The sequence below is a fragment of the Pteronotus mesoamericanus genome, unplaced genomic scaffold (assembly GCF_021234165.1).
Source record: "Pteronotus mesoamericanus isolate MK-2021 breed Mesoamerican mustached bat unplaced genomic scaffold, CSHL_Meso_final contig_44, whole genome shotgun sequence".
NCBI classification, from domain to species: domain Eukaryota; kingdom Metazoa; phylum Chordata; class Mammalia; order Chiroptera; family Mormoopidae; genus Pteronotus; species Pteronotus mesoamericanus.
In genome coordinates, this window is record NW_026555166.1 from 1,452,372 (window position 1) to 1,474,965 (window position 22,594).

A 22,594-nucleotide genomic window follows, 5' to 3' on the forward strand; every position below is an offset into this window, starting at 1 on the left:
TTTACATATAGTTCCACTTTTCTAGATTGCCAGAATCTTTCATAAGCTTTTGAGAACTTTGTTACTTGGAAGCCGAGAAATGAGAGGGAAACTTGATTTTTCTCCATATTTATCTGTTTACACTGATAACTGAAGTAACTTTTTTTGGCAGTGACAGTTATAATGTCACATTCTAGAAACAGCTGACTGGTGGGATGCCAGTTCCTGCCATTAACTGAGCAATTAGATTAGGCATTTTGGCATGATGACCTAAAGACCTTTTTTGTTTGTTTGTTTTCTTACCAATGATGTGCAGCCCTGTCTGCACCAACACAAGCAATGTAACCTTGGGTGGTTAAAGAAGATGTGCCAGGCAAATTATTTACCTCAAGGCCTAGCATTTTACCTAAATAAAAGCCAAGCAGAGAATAGTAGCAGCCACATGGTTTTGATGTCCATAAACTGCAAAATTAATTAGACAATACCCTATTCTCATAGGTAGATGTTAAAATGATGAGCAAAGTATTGCTGTTAGATATGAATTTTGAAATCAACTGTATATGTTACAATGTGGGGAATACTGGACAAAATTCTTAACCTCTGTGCTTTCACTTTTGATTTATAGGTTGTTAACTGTAATGCCACTTGCTCCATAGGACAAATGTATGTAATAAATAGCAATTACTAATATATTAGCTAAGATACATTGTGAGGTTAGTATGTTCCAGGCACTGTGCTACGCATTTTAAATGCATTATGCAGTCTGTTTTCACAGTTATCCCATGGAGAACACACTGCCATCTCCATTAAAAATATTAGGAAAATGAGGTTCTTAGAAATTAAGTAACTTCCTGGAGGTCACAAAATTAGTGGTTGGTATATTGTAGTGCTTCCAGGAAGCCTGCCTTGATATTCTCCCACAGCATGATGAGATCTGTCATTCCTGATATGACACTGCAATGTAATAGCATTTAATTTTATGTCTCCCAATTAGTCTGTAAGCTCCATAAAGATAGGAAATGCATCTGAATGTTCATTTCTCCCCCTGGTTCTTTGCACAATGAGCACATAATGTGTGCTTAGTACATTAGCTTCTTTGCCATTCTTTTTGCCATTGAAATAACTTATCACACTGAAAAACCCCAATAAATGAGTCTGAAGTCTATCATCAATTTATTCATTTGTTCCTACATGAAAACACCTGACTTTATGTTAAATATTATATATCAAAGTGTATCATGATTTGGAGCCAAAGATCAAGTAATTTTTTTCCAGCTAACACATTTCTTTGTAATATACTTTAAATTTTCTGGTACATTAAGTAGATTGCTCTTTTAAAGACTATTGTATGAAAACATACAGAATTCCTACCTAAAGAACTGAATTAATCAAATTAGCAATTTATTTCAAAAAGAAATTTGAAAGTAAGGGCCACAGTGACATGGTTAGTTTCATTTGCCCTCACACATGAAAGTTATGATATATTAAAATGTTAAATATATTTAGATGTGAAATTTTGCTTTTTAATTAAGTACCCTTAATTATTGATGCCCAGTCATAGTATCAGTAATTTTATAAAGACTTGAACATGTTTTAATTAGGTTTAATTACAAATGCATAAGAGAAATCATCCAAATAAAGTTGTTTCTCTCTCACCTCAGTCTATATGTAGTTCAGAGTCAGTATAGTAAGCCCAGAAACTGGCGTCAGGACTCAGACCCCTTCTGACCTGCTCTACTTAATAGGGGGCTACTATTCTTAAGTTCATTTTTTTGCTCCAAGGTGACTGCTAATTCTTCACCTTACCATTTTCCATACAAGAAGAGGTTAGAGGCAGTGTGACAGTGTGAGGCTTAGCTGTGTTAGCCCCCTTTAAGGAGATTTTCCAGAAATATGTTTCCCCACTTCAAGAGTTTCTTACATCATATGAGGAATCTGAAGAAAAGAAAAGCTGGAGAGAGTTAGGCATGGGTTTACATTTCTTGCCCATATTTAGCCACCATTAAATGGAACATGAATTCTGAATTCCAATAGTTACTGTGTGACCTTGCCCAAGGTCACCTTTTAGCCTCACTGAGTCCCATTTTTCATCTATAAAGTAATAATGATATTCATATATACTTTATCACATTGTTATTGAAATTAAATGTTAATATGTGCTACACATTTAGCACAGAACCTAGAAGGTATAAATACTAAATAAATGAGTAGCTATTTTTTTTTTACTATCTTGTCTCTTCCAGTAAAAGATAGTCTTTTGTACAATGTAGATGCCCTCTTATTCTTTTCATCATGTCGACCCCATTGAAGATTGAACATGCAGATGAGCCATTGAACATACGGCAGTAAACCACTAGCTGAGGTCCTTCCCTCCTAGAGATTATGTTCTTTTGTCATTGGTAGTCCTAGAAGAATTGCTTATAGATAGGTGATAACTGAAAATACAGAATGAAATGGCCATAACAGAAAAGAGAAGTAGTGGTTCTCATATTTAATTTGTAGAAGAATCACATGGGTAGCAAATTAAAATGGAGATTCCTGGGCTCTGCCTCCACAGTTATGAAACTCACATCAGAGATCAGGAATCTGTATTCTCTTCTTAGGTGTTTCTGATGCACCTGACGCATGGATCACACTTTGAAATATATTAGTCTAGGAAATGGGCGGAGGGAAGCCCCAGGAGTTGAGGTGAGAACTTTCTAGGATTTGACATTAGTTTCGACCCTTTCCTAAGAAAAAAATTTGGCTTGTTCCATTTAACTATTTTAGTCTAACTTAGTCAGGATAATTCATAGTTTCAAGAATTATTGTGTTTCTTCATTGTAGAATATTTAGCAACATCTCTGGTGTCTCCCTACCAGTCGATTGTAGCAACCTCCCTTCCCCAGTGGTGATAATCAAATGTCCTCAGACATTGACAAGTATATTCTGGGGTGGAGTGACAGAATTGCCCTGGATGAGAACCACAAGTCTGGTTGCAATCTTGACCTTTGACTTAGAGCATACAGACTATCTGAAACGGAGGCATTTCCTTCTTCCATCTGGGAGGGAGGAGGATGGCAGGTACAATGATTCCAGTGTCTTGTACCAAGTACCTGCTCCAAGCCTGGCATCAGCATGTAGTTCCTGGAACAAGACTCCTGAGAACCCATCACAATCATCCTCTAGCCAAAATCTTAATATCCCTTTTAAAGGTCTTTAACTGACATTCTTAGTTACCCCAAATCTTCCTATCTTAGAGACATAGGCATTTTACTCTTGAAGGCAAATAAGGCTTTGGCAAGAATGTTGTTTAAAACTTTAGACAAGGTAAGATGATTTAAATATCTTGCTTTTTACAAACAAGGGTATTGAGGTTAAAACAATTGTTTTCATAGTACTTTTTAAAAATAAATCCTTTGCACCTATCATTGCATATGATTTTAGATATTCTCTTTGTATATTAATCTTAATGAGATAACAAATATATACATTTTTTCAATAAGTAAAACAGTAGTTTATATCTAAAAAATAACATTAAGAAATGCAGCGGGTTATTTGAACCTCAAATAACTTATGCAGGTATTTTTATGGTGATATTTAGCTCTGTAATGCTGAAATTATTGTAGGTGAGCCCTTGAAATCAAGCAAGTTATGGGTAGAAATAGAATGTTTCATACCTTAGTATTAATATTTTAAAGAGAAAATTGGAGAATTGTAACACAGTCCAGATATAACAGATTACTTTCTTTCAAAGATATAGCTGTAGTGTTTTTGAAGAATTTGCCTTGACATTTTTTAGTGTATCAGGTAAAAAAGTAATGAGGCAGCCTTTACATCTCATTATAAATATGGAGGTGATTTAACTTTGTCAAAGGCTAGATTCATAGGGACTCTAAGATAGGGATTATGCCTTGAGGAAACTTTAATCTTAATATTACTCACGATTTTTAGTAGAGGCAAATACTGTACCACACTCTCTCCAACCCTTTAATGTTTATCATTCTTTACTGGTTAAAAGTTGCTGTTTTCTTGGAAGTTCACGAAGCACTTTTTTGTTTTTCAAAGATGTTTTCAAATTTCATAGATTTGAGGCTTTCTTTCAGAGGACCACTAATATTTTTCTATGATTTTGGCAATACTGTTATGCATTTTCAGTCTTTTGAGGATACTCTGGTCTTTAATCTGTGGTTTTAAAAGTTTCTTGTATAGCTCAACCTCTTTTGCAAAGAAACAGACAGAATGTTGCCCATCTATAGAGGTTCTTTGTTGGACCAAAGTAATAATATTTCCAGTTTTAGATTGAATGGAACCCTCTGGTGCTTTTGCTGCACTTTCCCTAAAAGTACAGTCACTCTTAGAGAAAGAGACTGTGAGATTCCAAACCAGGCCAGGCCCTGGCAGACACCTCTGTGGAGAAGTATCCTAGCTTCTCAGGGCAAGCACCTTAAATGCCCTTCATTTTTATTTTATCTAAAAGCTGTCAGAGCTAAGTATATAGCTATAAATACCCTGTACCTGAGAACAGAAGTGATGCATTTAAATCCCTGATAATTGTTTTATTAGCTAGTAAGTTTTTTTCTCCTTAAGCCAGTTTCTTCTCCTATTGAAGAGTGAGGATAAATTGATGTATCACTTTTTTGTGTGTGAGATTTATGTGATGTAACATGTAGGAAAGATATAATTGCTTGGGATGCTCAATGTGTATTGAACCTGGAAAACATCCCAAGTACATTAACCCAATAAAGAGAAGTACTAATCAACTTTTATCAATGGGCCTGTTTTACAAGTCCACTGAAGAGGCAGCCTAAACTGAGAATTCATCACTTGACTACCCACTGGGGATATATGTACATGCAACCCCATGTGGCTAATGTGGAGAACATGCCAGTAAATAACTAGGAAGTACTTGTTCATCAGTAGCTAGAAGTCTAACACTGAAGACAAGACTTTTGCATACACAGCTTTTGAAGAGAAAGCAGTAAATAAGCAATTAGTTATTTGATTCTAGTAGAACTTAGCTGGAATCACCAAGGACAGATCCATGGATGAGCTGGCTACTTGTATCACAAGGATGGCTTATCTTCATTTTTGGGTGACCTTCTGTGTCTCTTGGGCTGCACTCCATAGCCAGTTTTAGGTGTCTAATAGAAAGTTCCTGTGTCTTATGTCTTTTGAGAATCACATTTCTTGACCATTCTTCATAAATAGGAAAAATGAGATTGTAACTAGACCACCCCACCCATATTTCATCCCTGGTCATGGCTACTGTCAGGTGGAAGAAAAAGCATACCGCCTATTAGAAATACTTTTTGTTGTTTTGCTAGGGCTATGGTGCCCTTACACTTCCCCATCATCTATTGCAACACCCTCCTCTGTACAGAGCTTTTTGGGCCTGAGGTTCCCAGGTGATCCAATAAATTATGATGAAGATTCTAAAAGAACTTCCAAAGATACCCAGAAGTTATGCAGTAATATTTTATAGTGACATACTCATTTAAAATTTAAAAGGTATTTTAAATATGGCTTCTCACTTAGATCTTAGAATTTGATGAAATATATTGGTATTACTAACCTCAATTTACAGTCTAAATGGCATAGCCAAGATTAGAGCCAGTTACTCTAATAGATAATCTTGTGCTTTATGCAATATAAGGATGTTGCTGAGCTCTGTCTTCCATAGACTAGTAATTGAACACATTTTGACACATACTAATATATATATGTGTATATATATATGTGTGTGTATGTATGTTTATATATACAGACACACATGGTTTTTAAAAACGATATCAATCAACCGCACATTATATCACGGTGCCCACTGTATGGCAGACTAAAGGCAATATAGAAATTTAGAATTAATATTTTTCATAATGTTTGGCTAAATAGGAAGTGATACATATGGTAGCTAGAAAAAAAGGAGAATTAGATGTAACTTAATCACTTTTTTTAACATGTAGATGACATTTTTAATTGATGGTAAGAAAATAAGTAGAAGACGATATAATATCACTACTACTTGGCTAGTTCATATCTCATGTGAATCATGATTACAGGATTGGAAATTGGTGTTACATTTTTTTCCTTTGTGCCATAAGGAAATTCATCTCCTACTGCTTGGTCACATGACTCAATCATATGAATAGTTAATATGCACCATAACTCATGCTTAGCTCCAGATAAATGGAACCAATAGCTAGAAATAAAGAGTTTAGAACAGCCCTGGCTGATATGGCTCATTTGACTGAGTACTAGCCTGTGAACCAAAGAGTTACCAGTTTGAGTCCCAGTCAGGGCACATACCTGGGTTGCAGACTGGATCCCCAGTTGGGGGCATGTGAAAAGCAACCACACACCGATGTTTCTCTTTCTCTCTTTCTCCCTCTCTTCCTCTCACTCTAAAAATAAATAAATAAATAAAATCTTTTTTTAAAAAGTTCAGAGCGGACAAAGCCCATGGTAAAATCCTGGTCAGGAAAGATGGTGTCATAGTGAACTAATGGTAGTATGAAATTTGTAAACCCAAGTTTACAAAAATATTAACTTTTCTCTATTTCAGTTTCCTCATATGAAAATAGGTATGATAGCATTGTACCTTATATATCTTTTGAAGATTAAAGATCACTTATTAAGACGTCAGCACTTACCTAGCAAGCATGGCTCAGTGTCTCATAGATGCTGATACCATCAATAGGGGAACTGTCTTTATAAAAGAAGTTCAGAATTTTATTCAATGAAAGAAATCAATAAACATAAATAAAATGGTAACTATTTTCTGAGGAAAGCCTAATCCTGAATCTCTCTACCACTTAGGGCATAGTAGGAGGAAGAGGCAATAAGATTTGTATCACAATTTGGCTAAAGTATACTTTCTCTATTATGTCCCTAAATTCCATACTCCTGTCAATATCATGTCTTTCAGTAATCTTCCATGGAAGAATGGACAGGTAGAAGTCATGAGGGAGTTGGGTATGGAGCTAGGTATTATGACCTATTTTTGTGTCTTTGGACAATCCTGTCACCTCTTATTTCCTCATTCATAAAGTTGCAATTATTTAATAATGTTTAGCAAATGTTTATGAAAGACCTATATGCTAGACACTGTTTTAGGTATTTGAGATATAACAGAGGATGGGGAAAATACACCTAAGAAGAAAATATTTGTTTGATAGTTATGAGTTTATAAAAGAAATATTAAAACAGGGAAAAAGGAGAACAAATTGAAGGTGTCAAGATAGGAGTGGAGTTGCAATCTGAAAGTGAAGTTTTCACTATGATGCTGATAATTGGTTAAAGACTTGATGAAGGTGAGGGACCAAGACTTACCAGTATCTTGGGGAAGAACAGTCTAGGCATAGATAAAAACACAAAGATCCTGAAGTGTGGACATGACAGGTCTGTCTGAATAATAGCCAAGGGACTAGTATTTAGGAGTGGAGTTAAAAAGGAAGAAATTAGAACTATTGGGGACCAGAATCTATGACCCTGAAGTCCATTTTGATAGCTTTGGATTCAGACTGAGGTGGGGACCCACTGGACAATATTAAGAAGGAAAGTGACATTATGTGAGTTTATTTAACAGGATCATTCTGACTCTAGTTTAAAAATAGACTAAAGGGGGTAAAAGGTGGAAGAAAGGAAACAAACTAGAGGAAAATATTTCACAATCTTGATGAGAGATTCTGATGGCTTGGTCATGGTGGTAACATTTGAGAAGTTGAGAGGTGGTCAAATAATGGATGCATTTCAAAGATGCTGTTGGCAGGATATGATGGCAGATTGGATCCTGGATCAGAGAGAAGAAGGTGTAATGTAAGATTTTGAAATTTTAACCTAAAGCAGAGAAAGAGGAGAGCAAATTGAAGGTATAAGGATAGGAATGGAGTTGTAATGTGAAGAGTTGGAAGAGCTGTGTTGCCAATAACAAAGTAGGAAGACTGTAGGATGAACAGACTTTGGGTAGAGGTGTGGTGTGAATCATAGAGCTTTTGTCTATCTCCGGAATATTAAGAAGGGTCAGTAAGAAACCTTTGCAGAAGCTTACGTCATTCTCTGTGTATCAAAAGGTCTTGTTTGAGAAAGTAACAACTCACAAAAGAACCTGAAATGTGATCTAGATGGAAGTTAAACGCTTACGCTTGTAACCCATTGAGTTGTCTTCTGAACTAAAGATAGAAAATTCCCACTTGAATATGTGACAATATGAGCACTGGGAAATTATTTGAATGTGTGGTAAAACTGGTAGATAGTATACATCTTACAATGGGAAAAGCAGTGATCAGGAAGAAAAAAAATTGGAGGGTATTATTCTATGCTAAAATATATTTAAAAGTAGCTAGAAAAATGTGTTCAATTATAAAAAGCTATGGATCAACTCCTCAAATTTAAAACTAATTTAATTAAAATTACTGGTTTTAAACTATACATTATACTGAAGACCTCTCATGAACCCTTGAATAATGACATTCATTTCTTCTTGTTGCAATTCTCATTTCTGTAATGAAAAGAAAAGTTGAAATTGTGCTAGTGAATTATTTTGTTACATATGTTTCTATTATTTCACTTCAGTTTTCTGCATTATATTTAAAAGATCATTCTTTATGAATTATATGAGAAGAAAATTATAATAATGAGGGAGAAATGATGTTAATATACTACTCTTAATCAAAGCATAGCCTCTGTGAGGGTAGAACATAGGGGATGATGAATAGGTTTTTATCTTGATAGCTAACTTTCCTCAGTCACTAGAGATAGCCTAAGCTATGTTTTGAAAATTGTGAGACCATTTATAGGATCAGTAGAACAAAGTACTCTTATTGAGTGAGAATGCCCGCTAAAGGTATTGATGAAGAAATGACAGCAACTGGGCATACATCAACTGGGCATACATCAACCATCCTTTTTTATTAGTTGTGGGAGAGGCTCGGAGCATTGACAAGTGTGGCTTGGGTTAATGTTGTCCATTGTGGGTTTCTTTTGCACCTGTTCTACTTGGTTTCTCTTCCTGGTCTTTCCAGGTCATAACCCAGGCAATGCCCTTCCTTAGATTTTGACTTTTATTCATCTTGGTATTTTTTCTTTAGAATTTCTTTTCTCAAAACCTGCCCTTTGCTAACTTATTTGGTTAATAAATGTGAGCACTGTACAACCAATGGCATAAAATTGGTATACTCATGTTCTGGGAAGCTGGTTGGATGAGCCTTTTAAAAATTTCTAAGGAATATGTAGATTCAGTGCCTCAAGTCTATTGATGGATTTAATGATGGCAAAGGCCCACCTTAGCTGGAGATGGCAGGTGCTGAGTTTAAGACTGAGGTAAAGATTGAAAATAGCCCATCTTATGGAAAAATAGATTTAACACTATACGGAACAACTCTGGGGAATCCAAGTATGTGTTTTGATGTAGATAAAGCACAGGGCTTAGGAGGTCAATTTTCAGTGTTTGATGAGCCCTTCCAGGCCAGAAGGGGCTTTATTTTTGAGGCAGTTGGGGCTGTCAACTGAATTCTGAAAACAATGTAAGATTTTAGTGAATTAAAGTGTTAAACTTTTCAAGTAATATCATTTTCATGTTAATAAATATCTGGAACTAATATCCTACCCAAAATAAACAGCTTGTATTTTTGGAATTAGGCTCTACAATTGGTTGGGTAAAATATTTTATACTATTTCTTTTCATTACTCTTAAGTTACACGTTTAAATACCATTTTCCCAGGCTAATTGTCTTCCTTCTATCTCCTATTAGAGCTCTCTTGACTTTCTACTATTAGTCTTCCTCCAATCCTATAAGCCCTAAATGTTCTCAGATATTTGAGGAATTATACTTCTTACACAAGACCCTCATTTTCTCATGCTGAATCCCTCCTTTCCTTCAGCTAAAGAATATAGTGTAACTACAAAAGAAACAGATGTTTTTGATGCTTTTCTACTCCCCTTGTCAACTTCATTACGCCTTTATCCTAAAGACATTAAAACAATATTCAGGCACTGAGAGCAAGCCAAGGTGGTAAGTAGGTTCAATAAGAAGAGGGTTAGAGGGGGCCTAAAATGCTGGATGGGGGGATGTCAGAAGGATAAAGTAAACAGGAGGAGTTAGGAATGGGGAAATATAATTTTAAAAAGACTTTTTTTCTGAAATGGTGATTTAAGACAAGATAAACCACAGTAATCATACATGTTAAGATTTACTAAGGGCCTACCATGTGCCATGCTCTCAGCTTTAAGGGCAGTATGTCATTTAACACCTAAAAGATGTAAATAATTTTTGTCATTTTTATTTTAAAGATTAAACATTTGAGGTAGAGCTAGACTAAGTAGCTCTCTCAAGATCACATAGCTAGTGGTCAGGGTTTGAACTAGGGCTTTGAGTCCAGAGCCCAGGTTTTCCTTCACTATAAAAAAGGAAATGATAGAAAGGCAGGGAGCTACAGGGAGAGCAGGAGGCAGAACATAAAATGTGAGAATATCTTACCAGAGGGAAGAAAATGAAAATGACTTGAAAGAAAGGGGTGAGGAAGAGGGAACTAGGATCCTGAGCAGAGGCAACAAACAGTCCCTGGGAGAAGGGGTCTCTTCTCGTCTTCTCTACTCTTTTTATGCAGGACCCAGGAGCAGTGGAGGCTTTGACCAGCTTTTCCAGCATGCCTGAAGAGGAGAGGGGTGTGGGCTGGATGAGAGTTGACTCTCCCCAACATACAAATAATGCCATATGACATGAGACACAATTCCTTGTGGTAGAGTCTGAAGAGAGGTGAAAATGTGGAGAATAATAATCCAGGGATCTCAAATTATGCTTACTTTCTAGGTGCAGTCCTCTGCCAACCAGCACCCAAAGATATGGTCCTTGACTCTCATGCTTTGTTTTGCACTCAGTGGTTGCACTTTGCACACTGGAGCCTGGGTACTATTTTGGAAGGTGTTAAATAGCCTTCATTACTTATTGGCACATTCCTACAAAATTGGGATCCATTAGTAATTCGCTCATCCATTTTATGAAGACATTTTTCTTGGATTCTTGGACAATGGCTTGTCCTTGATTTGTCTTCCAGTCATGCTGATACTGCTCAGGGAGGAAGAATCAGGGAAATAGAGAGATCAAAGGTGCTGATCTTCTGCTAGCTGGCTCTCCTCCAGGGAATGCAAAAAGGGGCTTTAGCCTTTTGAAGATTTGCTACAATGTATGAACCTTGGATGGTGGTGACAGAAATGTTGTCTTCTTACCCAGGAACATTTCCCAATTATGGTTAGAACTTCTGTTGGGTTTCTTTCTGTTGGTTCTGTTATGTGGGAACACACTAGAGAGGAGATACTTAAGTGTGGGGAATAAATTGCAGGGAGGAAGGAGTAGAGAAAAAAGGAGACTGCCTAAATAAATGAATACTTGTTCATAACTTTCCAAGGGCCAACACATCTAAATATTCTTACTTCTTGGGATTCCAAAGTTAGCAAGAATGCCTTGTTTGGGTTGAGCAAAAACTGTTCTGCCTTTAATGGTGAGAAAAATGGCCCTAAGCCATAGTTAGGAAATTTGTTGACTGTAATTAAACCTTCATGGGAGTCCCCAAGGTTTACTTACCTATAATTGAAAAAATGCAAATGAAGACAGTTAATCAGTGGACTGGCTGAGGATGAACCACTACCTACCTACCTAAATGAATTAAGAACGAAGACACAAATATGTCCAGTTGGGAAAGTTACCGGAGGGCCAATTGGTAAATTTCTCAACAACGAGAGGAGATTTTTTTTTCTTAGCCTGGCTGAGATTGCAGTGCTTTTCTGCCAAATCCTTTGCCAACTTCACCTGGGGCAGTTACATACAGTCTTCCTAAAACTGGCCTTCAGCGCTGGTGGAGCACCAGCCGCCTCCCTGTCGTCACTCAAGGAAGCCCTGCAGGAGAAGCAACAGCTCTCTGTCCTTTCCGTCATGATTTGGTCATGACTTAACGTTGTAACACATTTGTTTTTCAAGATCCCATAATCAAATGGGAATGCCCCTGGGATTAATCCAGTTGTACAGGAGTTACCTCACAATATTTTAGCTAGCAGTTATCAGGATTGGTAAATGTTCTAATACTAATAGACAATGCAGATTTTTTTAAAAATAATAATCACAGCACACCTCTGATGGTCATTTTTCACTTCGGACACCCTACTTGTTAATATATTCAGATAATTTTATCACCTGATTTAAAATTAAACCCACATATGGTTTGCACTATGTTAATGTTTACATCTTCTTCTTAATGATTTTATTCATTAGCAACTATGGTGTCAGGAATAAGTGTACAAGAGTATATGAAGCATTTAAATAAAAAGATTTGTCAGTAATCTAATTAGTAGTAACAAAAACAAAAATATATTAAACAAGTTAATTGAATATAGAAGTAGAGGTAAAATGTTTAGGTAATATACCAAGTTGTTTTTGACAACTGTCAAAATGTGACCTCTTGGAGGAGGGAGGTAGAGAAATTTTATCACTGCTGACACCCAGCAGAGTCTGAGGGAGCAAAGTGCTATGATTGATTAATAATGTCTGCCGTGGTCACCACAGGGGTGCATGGCAAATTGCTGCCTGTGTTTACCACTGTCACTGTCTTAAGAGGAAGGAATCCACCTTTGTAAACTCACTTCATTGTTGATGTTTGATGAGGTAGAGAGAGTGGACTAGAACACTGCAGTGAGGGCTTGCCACAAAGGAATTGTCTTTTTTTGCAAGTGTGTAAACATCCATAAAGTGGGAAAAGATGCAATTAGGCTGAACCTTTTCACAGTGTCTTTGTTTGCCTGAGCTATTTATTACTCTGCACTTGCTAGAGTTTTTAGAGTGTTATTGATATAGACTCTGGAAAAAGTAGGCAGATTATTTCAAGGTACTTCAAATGTATCAGAGTTTCTAAGGAGATCAAATATCTCTTCAAAGCCTCATGGATTTTTTTAAACATGAAATGTTCTTCTTGTCAAATAATAGGCACCAGTGCTCTGGGTTTCTAACCTCCCATTCATTAACAGCAAAGCTGACTTACTGCAAAGTCTTTTTTTTTTTTTTTTCCTTCCTTGCAAGCAATTTGTGACTCATTCTAAGCAGATAACTGATTGAATATAAATAAATGACCAGTGGAAAGATTCCAGGTTTCTCAAGGTGTTTGCTTTCAGTTGATTGTCAATTCTCCCATCACAACTTCCTTCTCCCGAAACGCTACCCCAGGCCTGAAAAGGTATAGCATAGTTCCATTAAAATACTTCATGTTGGAGCATCATCCCATGCATGGAAAGGTTGTGGGTTTGATCACTGGCCAGGACATGTACCTAGGTTGTGGGTTCGATCCCCAATTGGTTAGACAGCTTGTGAGAAACAACCAATTGATGTTTTCTCTCTCTCTCTCTTATTCTCACCTGCCCCCTCCCCAAAGCAATGAGAAATATGTCCTCAGATTAGGATTAAAAAAGACTTTATGTCCTTGTTAAACACTAACTTATTCCTTTTAAAAGATCCTGCAAGTGGCTAAAATGGACTCTACCCATATTTGCTGAACAGTTTTAGCATTCTCGAAATCAGTAACACTATCAGCTCTGACATGAGAAAATTAAAATAGCGTAGGCCTAAATGGGATTGGATTCCCTCTCCCAGGAACTTAGAAGCTTTTTGAGATAATCAAGGCAAACTTCTCAGTTTTATTATATTTCAAAATAACCTTCAAATGGATTTGGTTAATTTTATTTGAATTACCTTAGTCAGTAGACTCATGGTACTTGCATTATTTTAAATCCAAGGACAGATTGCTTTGTACCTGGGATTTCCATGAACTTCCATTTATGGTTTATTATTTTTTGGTAATAGATAATCAGCCTTTTGAAAATAGAAATACAACTTTGAAATGAATCTATCTCTACATGCATATTTTAAATGGATTAATGTAGAATTCAGTGTAATTTTTAATTCTCTTCTATAATCACATGTCTGGCCCTCTCCTAAAACCATTTCCTATGTTATATATAGTTAATCAAATGCATTTCCCTCCGCCTCTTTTACATTACTTGTCAAGTTTGACTATGCTGTTTTTTTATGTGTGTGTTTTTAAAACCAGCTGTTAAATATAAACTGCATTTATTTTATTGCTGGTTGGCCCCAGGAAGTTCACCATTATTATTCAGAGTGATTGCTAATTAACAGACTAGAAAGTAGCCTTGGTTGTCAAGGGAATACTTAAGATGTTTCCTGATGATGTTATATCTTTGATTATTAAAAGGATATTGATTTTTATATTGAAATTATAATGCTGAATTCTTATTACATTTAGTGGACTTTTTGACCTAATAAAAGAATGGATTTAACATTTCATTCAGCATTCTATTATGTCTCTGTAAAAATGCTAAATAATATGAAGAGAAGAAGAAATTAGAATTGACATAAATTACATGCCTGTAGTATGCAGAACACTGTTACTGAAACTGTGGGTGAAACCCATATAAACAACTATGTGGTCTTTTATATTTAGTCACCTGAGTTTCAATTCTATAATTTCAACTGTCCCTTTGATGACTACATACAACATGAATATTTAAAACTCAGTAGGTCCAAAGTAGCATCATAGCGCCTCATCTCTTTTATTTCTATCATCTGGTTTAAGAACATCAATATATACTCTGTTGTACAAGCTATAAATTTGAGAACTATCCTTCATCATTAAACCATTCAGTCACCAACAATCTTCTATTTCATTCATGAAAATGAGGTTAGTTATCATGACCACCATAAAGCTTTATATTCCTACCCTGCCCCCGACAGACTCAGGGTAGATCTCCCATTCCCTCTGTGCCTTTAGCACCTCACATCCTACTAAAGCACTTACCACAGAGCATTAAGCCTTTTAGTTTGTGTCTATGTTTGTGTGCCCAACCTTAAACTACAACACTTGGCACAAATAGGTACACATCAGTTGTTGAAGAGATTCTTGGATGAATTAGTAGGTAGAAATATTGAGCAATAGACTTAAGGGTGAAGACTAAATGAGAATTCTGCATTTCAAGAAATGTGTTTGCACTTTTACTTAGAAAAGTGTGATTGAGTCATGCAGTCACAATTGTTCCTGTGGACACTGAACACCTCTTGGGGTGTAAACTTCATGTTAATAAAATAGCATGGAACTTAACACGTGGAATTTCAGAACTCTTCAGATGATCCCATAAATTATGAGTTATTCTAAGCCCTTTTCATAACACTCTTCATCTTTTGACGTAAGGAATTAGGCAGCACAAATATTAATTAATGGCAGAATCACAATTCATCAAAGTATTTTCTTTCCATTCAAAAGACAAAATGAGAATTGTGTAGGGAAATAGAGATCTATTAGAAGTTGTGTGGGGTTAAAAAGAGAGGTAACACAGGCAAGAAAACTGGCCAGAAAAACCCCATAAAATCTGCTATAAAACAGCTTTCCCACCCTTATTTCTTTTCATGGACTGTAATAGAACAAGATGTGAGGAAACATCTGTTGCCTTTTTTAAAATAGTACTTTGATATTTTAAAAGAATATTGACAGAATTAGAAAAAGCCTAATTTCTGTTTTTAGGGACAGCAGGCACCTATGAACTGGAATAGAGAGGATTAGTCTAGCCCAGCTTGCTAGATTTGGGGGTGGTGTGTTCTTCTGTCATGCATGGCTCTGGGAAGCAACATGGAGCAACAGTTAGCTCCTGGGCTCTGGAGTTAGGCTGTTTGCCTTTAAATCTTGGCTTCTTCATGTCTTATTTGTAATGCAATACTGGACAAACTGTATGGCTCTCTATATCGCAGTGGAGCATAATAGTATTCCCTGGGTCAAGAGTGATAGGTTGAATGAGAGAAAAGAAACACTGGTAGCCAGTTCAGAGACCGGCTCATGGTCACATTTGCTAAATTTAGGCTCTTATTTTTAAAGTAGCTGAAAATTAGCAGCTTCTCTTAGACTAGGTATAGGAACTGAATAGGATGTCCAGTAAGAATGGAAAGACCCTTAAGTAGGAAAAATACAAGTCTCTTATTGTGGAAAAGTCCAGTCAGTGTATATGCAGGCCAACTTGAGAGATAGCTTAGAACCATTTCTGAGGCTATTATAAAGCTAGTGCAAACAGCCCAGACAGAGGCACAGAATGCCAATTAGTGTTGGTTAGCCCCAGCCAAGGAGAGTTCAACCAGTCATTACAGCTGCATAATGAATGTGCTTCAGAGAATCTAAGCACTTGCAAGAGAAATCTGCAAGTCTCAGATTCCAGGCACTGCCTCCGTGAGGGAGAATCCAAGGCAGCAAAACACCCTGAAGTCCAGGAAAGGCTGGGAAGGGCTGATACCATAACAGGAGCACAGCCAGGACTGGGAGATCCAGCTATAAAGGATACAGGCTCTGAGGATGAGACTGAATATCACAGACCAGGAGAGATGAGGTTCTCACCAGATGTAGTCATGATATTTACAGGATGTTACCAGGTTTAAAGGACAGACTCCCACCCAGACAGAGGTAATAATTGAGATAGGTTCATTTTAAATGACTGGTAGTCACTGAAAAAACAAGACCCCAGAGGTTAAAGGATGTTTCAGGGAAATAGTGCAGTGGTTCAGATGGAGGACTTTGGATTAGTACTTGTCCTAATCTCTACTTTGCCAGTTACTGCAGGGCCAAGTTACATTATATCTCTAAGCTTCGGTTTGCTCACCTGTAGAATGGAGGTAATGAAAGGTTCTCACTTCAAGGAGTTTTGAAGTTTAAATCATGCAATTTAACTAAAAGGACGAAAGCAAAGCCACGCATCTGCTAATTGCTCAATTAATGTTGGTTATTATTATTAAATCATTATACAGAATCATTTCATGTCTTTTTTGAAAATGCCATGCTTGCAGTATAAATAAAAAAATAATAGATTGTGATTACATTAAATAAATTTTCCAAAATCTTGTATTAAAAAAATCACCTGGCCATGTAGCTTTACTCTTTGATATAACTTTTTTAGGAAGTGAATTTTCTAGCAATATGTGCCACCCAGAAACCAGGTTTCAGTACCATTTGGACAAGCATAACAAAGACCTATTTTTAAATAAAGCATATTTTTATTGCACTGATAATTATCCCAATCATTCAAGTGGTTACAGAGCATACAAAAATATCCCTTGGTCATTCAAGTTTTAAGAAAAAGTCAAATTTTATTTTTAATTTTAGATTGGGTTTATTGTCTAGGAGTATTATTTGTTCAAGTTTATCTGGCCAGATCCTTCACCTTCTCGCTTTGCCTTGCCACAAATCAGTTTCTGCCCTTCTAGATGGCTTGATGAAATACTTGGCTTTATATTTCAGAGCTGTCTCACTCTTGATCAATGTATTAGGTTTATTCACAGGATTCCTGCTTCAGGCTGGGAGAGCAAAGGGGCTCTGAAGAAGAGACAGGCTATCCTATTTTTGCTGCAGAATTAGACACCATCTATCTGAAAATGGAATCTGTGGTAAAAACCTCCAAATTACTTGTAATTCTTCTCTTTGGATCCACTCAACTCTCCCAAGATTTGCTTTTTGGGAACCATTTAATAATACAACAGATGCCTTCTACTTCTACTAATTTTAATGCTCTGAAGCAAATCAAGAGAACTGTCTTTGCTATTATATCATTTCACCCTCTCTTTACCCATAGTACACAATAGAATTAACTAACTTTATGACTGAATATTACTTATTTTTGAAACCTGACAGACTTATAGAAAACCATCAATTGGCCAAGGGTTATAGTATCTAGCTTCTTAAGAAACCATGACTGGTCTCATTGTCCCAAAGTTTTGCTTGCTTATCTCTTTCCTTTGTTATTTACACTTCTAACTGAGAATATAATGGAAAATATGAAAAAGTGAAATTCAGTCAGATAACTGGCTATGATGTTACCAAATTCACATGTGGTGAAAGCTCTGAAATCATTGGATGAAATAAGCCTTCAGATAGTCTTTGGGTTTCATTAATTCAGTGGTTCTCAACTTTTTTTCATGCATCAGAATCTCCTGGATTGTAAATTTTTAATTCAGAGAGTTTGGTATTGGGCTTAGAAGTTACACTTCTAACATGTTCCCAGGTGATGCTGATACTCTTAGTTCAGAGAATGTACTTTGAGAATCGCTGCACTAATCCATGCTTAGTTTCTCTTCTATTAACATGAATAATTTAGAGTTTGCTTTTGCTTAGCTAGCTGTAGAAACTTTTGCTGTATAAACTAAGTAGTCTGGGTTAAGCAGTTATTTTGGTATATATATGCACCTTGCACAGTGTAATAGAAGTGGTAAAGTAAGTGGTTACCCTATCCATTTGGTTGATTTCATTCACAAAACAGTCAATTATGATGTTTGCTGAATCATGGCTCTAATCCACAGATCACTTTGCTTCTCTTCATTAATGTGAGGTCAATGTAATACTGGTGTTTCATCTTATTTTTCTTAGTGGTGCAACCTCAGTTCTATAGTATTGCAAAGAATTTATACATAGAAAGCATCTTCCAATTTTTCCCCCCAATTATCTGACTGTATAGGTTTTTTCAGTGGTGGAAGAATTGAGTTTATTTGTCACAAAATATTTTTTTTAACTTGGCATAGTTTACTTAACTTTAATAATTAATATGGAACAGAGATCAGCATGTTGCCGGTCACTATTTGGGACACATTTTGGTCTCAAGAAATAACAAGAAGCTAAAGTGACAAGGTTGCGTGCCATAGGACAGCCACAATGTTTGGAGTCCCTCAGCTTAAATACTTTGCTAATCACCTTGCACCCAGAAGATTGTAGGCCTAGCTGCCAATTCTCTAATGCAGCTATAGTCCATCAATTACAGATTATACACCAAATCATCTCAAAAACTAGGAACAACATCGTTTAGGAACATCCTTGGATCCCTCATCTAACTGCAGTGGATACATTTCCTTAGCCACTCAAGCATCCCTGAGGCTGGAGGAATAATTTAGTCCCACTGTTAATTCTTTCCCTTGACTAGGTTGCATATAGAATTCTGCCTGAAAGGGAGTCTGGGAAATGCAGTTTTTATCTTTTCTAACATCTATGGTTCAAGGAGTGAAGGAAAAAGAAAGTTGAAACATATCGAATGGTTTATTGCACAGTATGTACCACATTGTCTAACTAGTTAAAAGCAGAGAAGAGGTAACCTTAAAAAAAAATTCCTGGCCTAAGAGTCTGAGGGTGAGCTCCTAGACCTACTGTGCTCTGAGTTGTGACCTGTCATAGCCTTTTTGAGATTATTCTGCCCAAGAGTGTGGCAATATGGTACAATAATACAGTCTATAAGGACTTCACTACTTAAGCTGTGTAAAACTAAGTTACTAGACCTCTGCATGCAACAGTCCTCTCATCATAAAAGAACAATGACAATAATTGCCACTTTATAGATTGTTGTGAGAGTTAAGTGGGGAAATACAGAGCTTTGACAATAGTGTTTGGCACATAGTGCTAAATCAATATTTCATTAACACATGGACATAGGGGTCTCACTGAATGCTCTCTGACCTCCAACAACCTGGCCCAATTATTGAGATTCTTATAGGAGGTATATTCAAGACCTGAGTGTAGTTAAATGGATACTCAAGCTTAATAAACACTTAAGCAAACGACAGAACACTTGTGAGTGTTCCTCTTATTAACTGCTTGCATCCTTACCAATCCTAATCACAGGATGGAGAAATAATCTACAAATAGAGGTATACTTCCACTGAGGGACTATACAATTACAATGTAACCACTTACCCTTTTATTCTTCAGTGCCTGTCAAATGCTCTTCAAACATGAGTAATTGATAATTGAGATCACACCCATCAGTCTAATGTAATAACATGAGATACTCTACTTTGAAAAACTTTTGTAAACATTGGAATTCTTACATGCTCAAAAGAGGGTTTTAGGGGTATCAGGATTTTAATGAACTATTCATCATAGCATATCTTTTTTTAAATTTTTACCTTGGGAGGAGGGATGGGAGAAGATAGGTATCTGCTTTATAGTTCATTCACCTTAGCATGTACTAATTCACTCCTTTGGGGCAGTCTTATATACTGGCACAAACAAAGCATTGTTGTACTGTGAAATTGCACCATTATTTTGTGGATGTTGTGCCTTGACTAACCCAAGTGTATCTCACTCTAGCTGGACAGTGCTACATCGCTCATCCAGGCAGCGAAAAACCTGATGAATGCTGTTGTCCTCACGGTAAAGGCATCTTATGTGGCCTCGACCAAATACCAGAAGGTCTATGGGACAGCAGCTGTCAACTCACCTGTTGTGTCTTGGAAGATGAAGGCTCCAGAGAAGAAGCCCCTTGTGAAGAGAGAAAAGCCTGAAGAATTCCAGACGCGAGTTAGACGAGGTTCTCAGAAGAAACACATTTCGCCTGTGCAGGCCTTAAGTGAATTCAAAGCAATGGATTCCTTCTAGGATGATAGGCTCTAACAAGAAAGCTTTTACTTTCTTTTTTCCTTTCCTTTCTTTTTAAATTCATTTTTTTGTATGCATACCTGCCAACTCATATGCCTCTGGCATGGGGAAATTATGGGAGCAGAGTCTGTTTGCATGAAGATGAGATGTGATCAATACTACTGATCCATCTATAAGCCTGGAGAGGGGACAGGGAAGTCCTGTCCTGAGGTGGCACAGAGCTGTTCTTTGCAACATTCTCATACAATTTGGTGAAGAGTTCATATTGCAATGTTTACGGGAGTGGGAGGGATGGGGAAAATAAACTTAACACTACAAGAGCAAATTCTAATGCATGCAAGAATCATTAGGTTGGCAGGTATATTAAGTGAAAAATCTGGAAGTGTAATGGTAGAACATAAAGCTTGTATTGCTTCTGTGTCAGTGCAAAAATGTACTAGCCAATACGCTTAAGTGTGTGGCCCACAAATGGAACAACTTAACTGTGAAGTCATATCCACAATATGTGGATTTTTTTACTAAGGGGAAACTAATTCATCAAGTCTAAAATGCTTCTTTTAATATGTATTCTGTTCTTTCTCTCTAGTAGTGCCATTACTAATGCTCATGCTATCAATTTTTCCCCTTCACTGAAAACAAACATTTATTTGAGACAATTATCCTTCTGGGGGCACTGGAAGCACAATACAGTGATCAATCTTGCTTTTACTTTTTTTAAAAAAACTTGAACTATGATTTTGCTAGAAATAGGAGGCCCAGTGGTGGAATGTTAGAGGAAGGGAAACTGACAATGTGTGAAGGTTTAGAGGCAAATACATAGGGGTAGCTTGGAGTGCTGGTATCTAATATGATATTGTACCTACTAACTCAAAATAAACACATTTAATCTTGACATCTGAAGGATGTTTCCTTTCTTTAAATGCATACTAGTAAAAGATCAGAGCAGTTCCTTGAAAAGTGCTTAAAATGTTTGTTGGACTTTAGAAATTGGGGGGAAAATAGCTAATACATAAAGAAACTTCGGAGTCATCCTGAAAGTCCAGGGACTGCTTTTGTTTTATATTTTCCATTTGTTTTTATTTACTTTCAAACAGAATCTAAAATGAAAAATCGTGTGTTAGATTTTTGTGGGCCATGTTAAGCCCTGGGCTAAATGTAAGAAACTTAATGGGTTCTCAGAGAGAAACTAAATCCAATATATGCTCATTAATTTCAAAATATTTTATTTGAAAACTTTTGTATCTAGATTGTCAGAACAGGACATCTGTCTCATTACTAGGAAAGAATGAATAGTAGTCTTTCAGCTATGGCCTGAACACTCAGAAGGGGACCTCAAATATCCATCTGAGTGCTCCCATTTAAATGATCAGGTTAGTAAGTTACAATATGTCTCAAGAAGACTTCTGGTAAAATGCCTGTGTTTCTTAGCAATGTAATAACACGTTGGGACTATGCCTGTATTAGCTTAGGTGCAAGGTCTCCAAGAGAAGCAACTGAAGACTTATGGAAGGAGAGAAGCATAGTCCAAAATCTTACTTGGAAATGGCTCTGCTCAAAACTCCTCTAAGCACCACAAGCTGAAAACAATCAGGTAGAAAAGCCACAATAAAACTAGAAGCTGATTTTTAACATTACTCATTAGGTTCTGTTTCCACTATCTTGCCCTCTTAATGTGTGTAAACTTAATAAAGGCCATATATGAGCTACCATTATACTCAATGTTGAAAAGCTTTTTCTCTAAGATCAGAAATAAGTCTAATCTTGCTACTTTTGCTCAACATAGCATTGGAAGCTCTAACCAGCGCAATTAAGCAAGAAAAAGAGAAGACATTCACATTAGAAAGGAGGAAATGAAACTGTCACTATTTTTAGATGACATATTATATACAGAAAACTCTAAAATCTCTACAATGAAAACCTGTTAGGACTAATAAATCCAGTAATGTTGCAATATAAAAAAACTCTCTATACTAATAATGAACTATAAGAAAATGTTTCTGTAATGTAATCAAAACAATAAAATACTGAGGAATAAACTTTATTAAGGAGATGAAATAACTGAAAATTAAAGACACTGATGAAAGATATTAAAGACACAAATAAATGGAAAGATATTACATACTTCTGAGTTAGAAGAATTAATATCATTAATTTTCCATTCTACCCAAAGCAATCTACATATTCAATACAA

At 36.4% G+C, this 22,594-nt stretch overlaps 1 protein-coding gene across 3 annotated transcripts in view; it reads left to right on the forward strand.

Moving 5' to 3' along the window:
• Positions 1-21,723, forward strand: part of CTNNA2 (catenin alpha 2) — a 1,090,206-nt gene extending 1,068,483 nt beyond the window's left edge. For all 3 annotated transcript variants that reach the window (XM_054577629.1, XM_054577628.1, XM_054577630.1), the window contains one exon: positions 20,116-21,723. In XM_054577629.1, the coding sequence (XP_054433604.1) occupies positions 20,116-20,403 (288 nt within the window). In that variant the 3' untranslated portion in view covers positions 20,404-21,723. The remainder of the gene's footprint in view (positions 1-20,115) is intronic.
• The last annotated feature ends 871 nt before the right edge of the window (positions 21,724-22,594 follow it).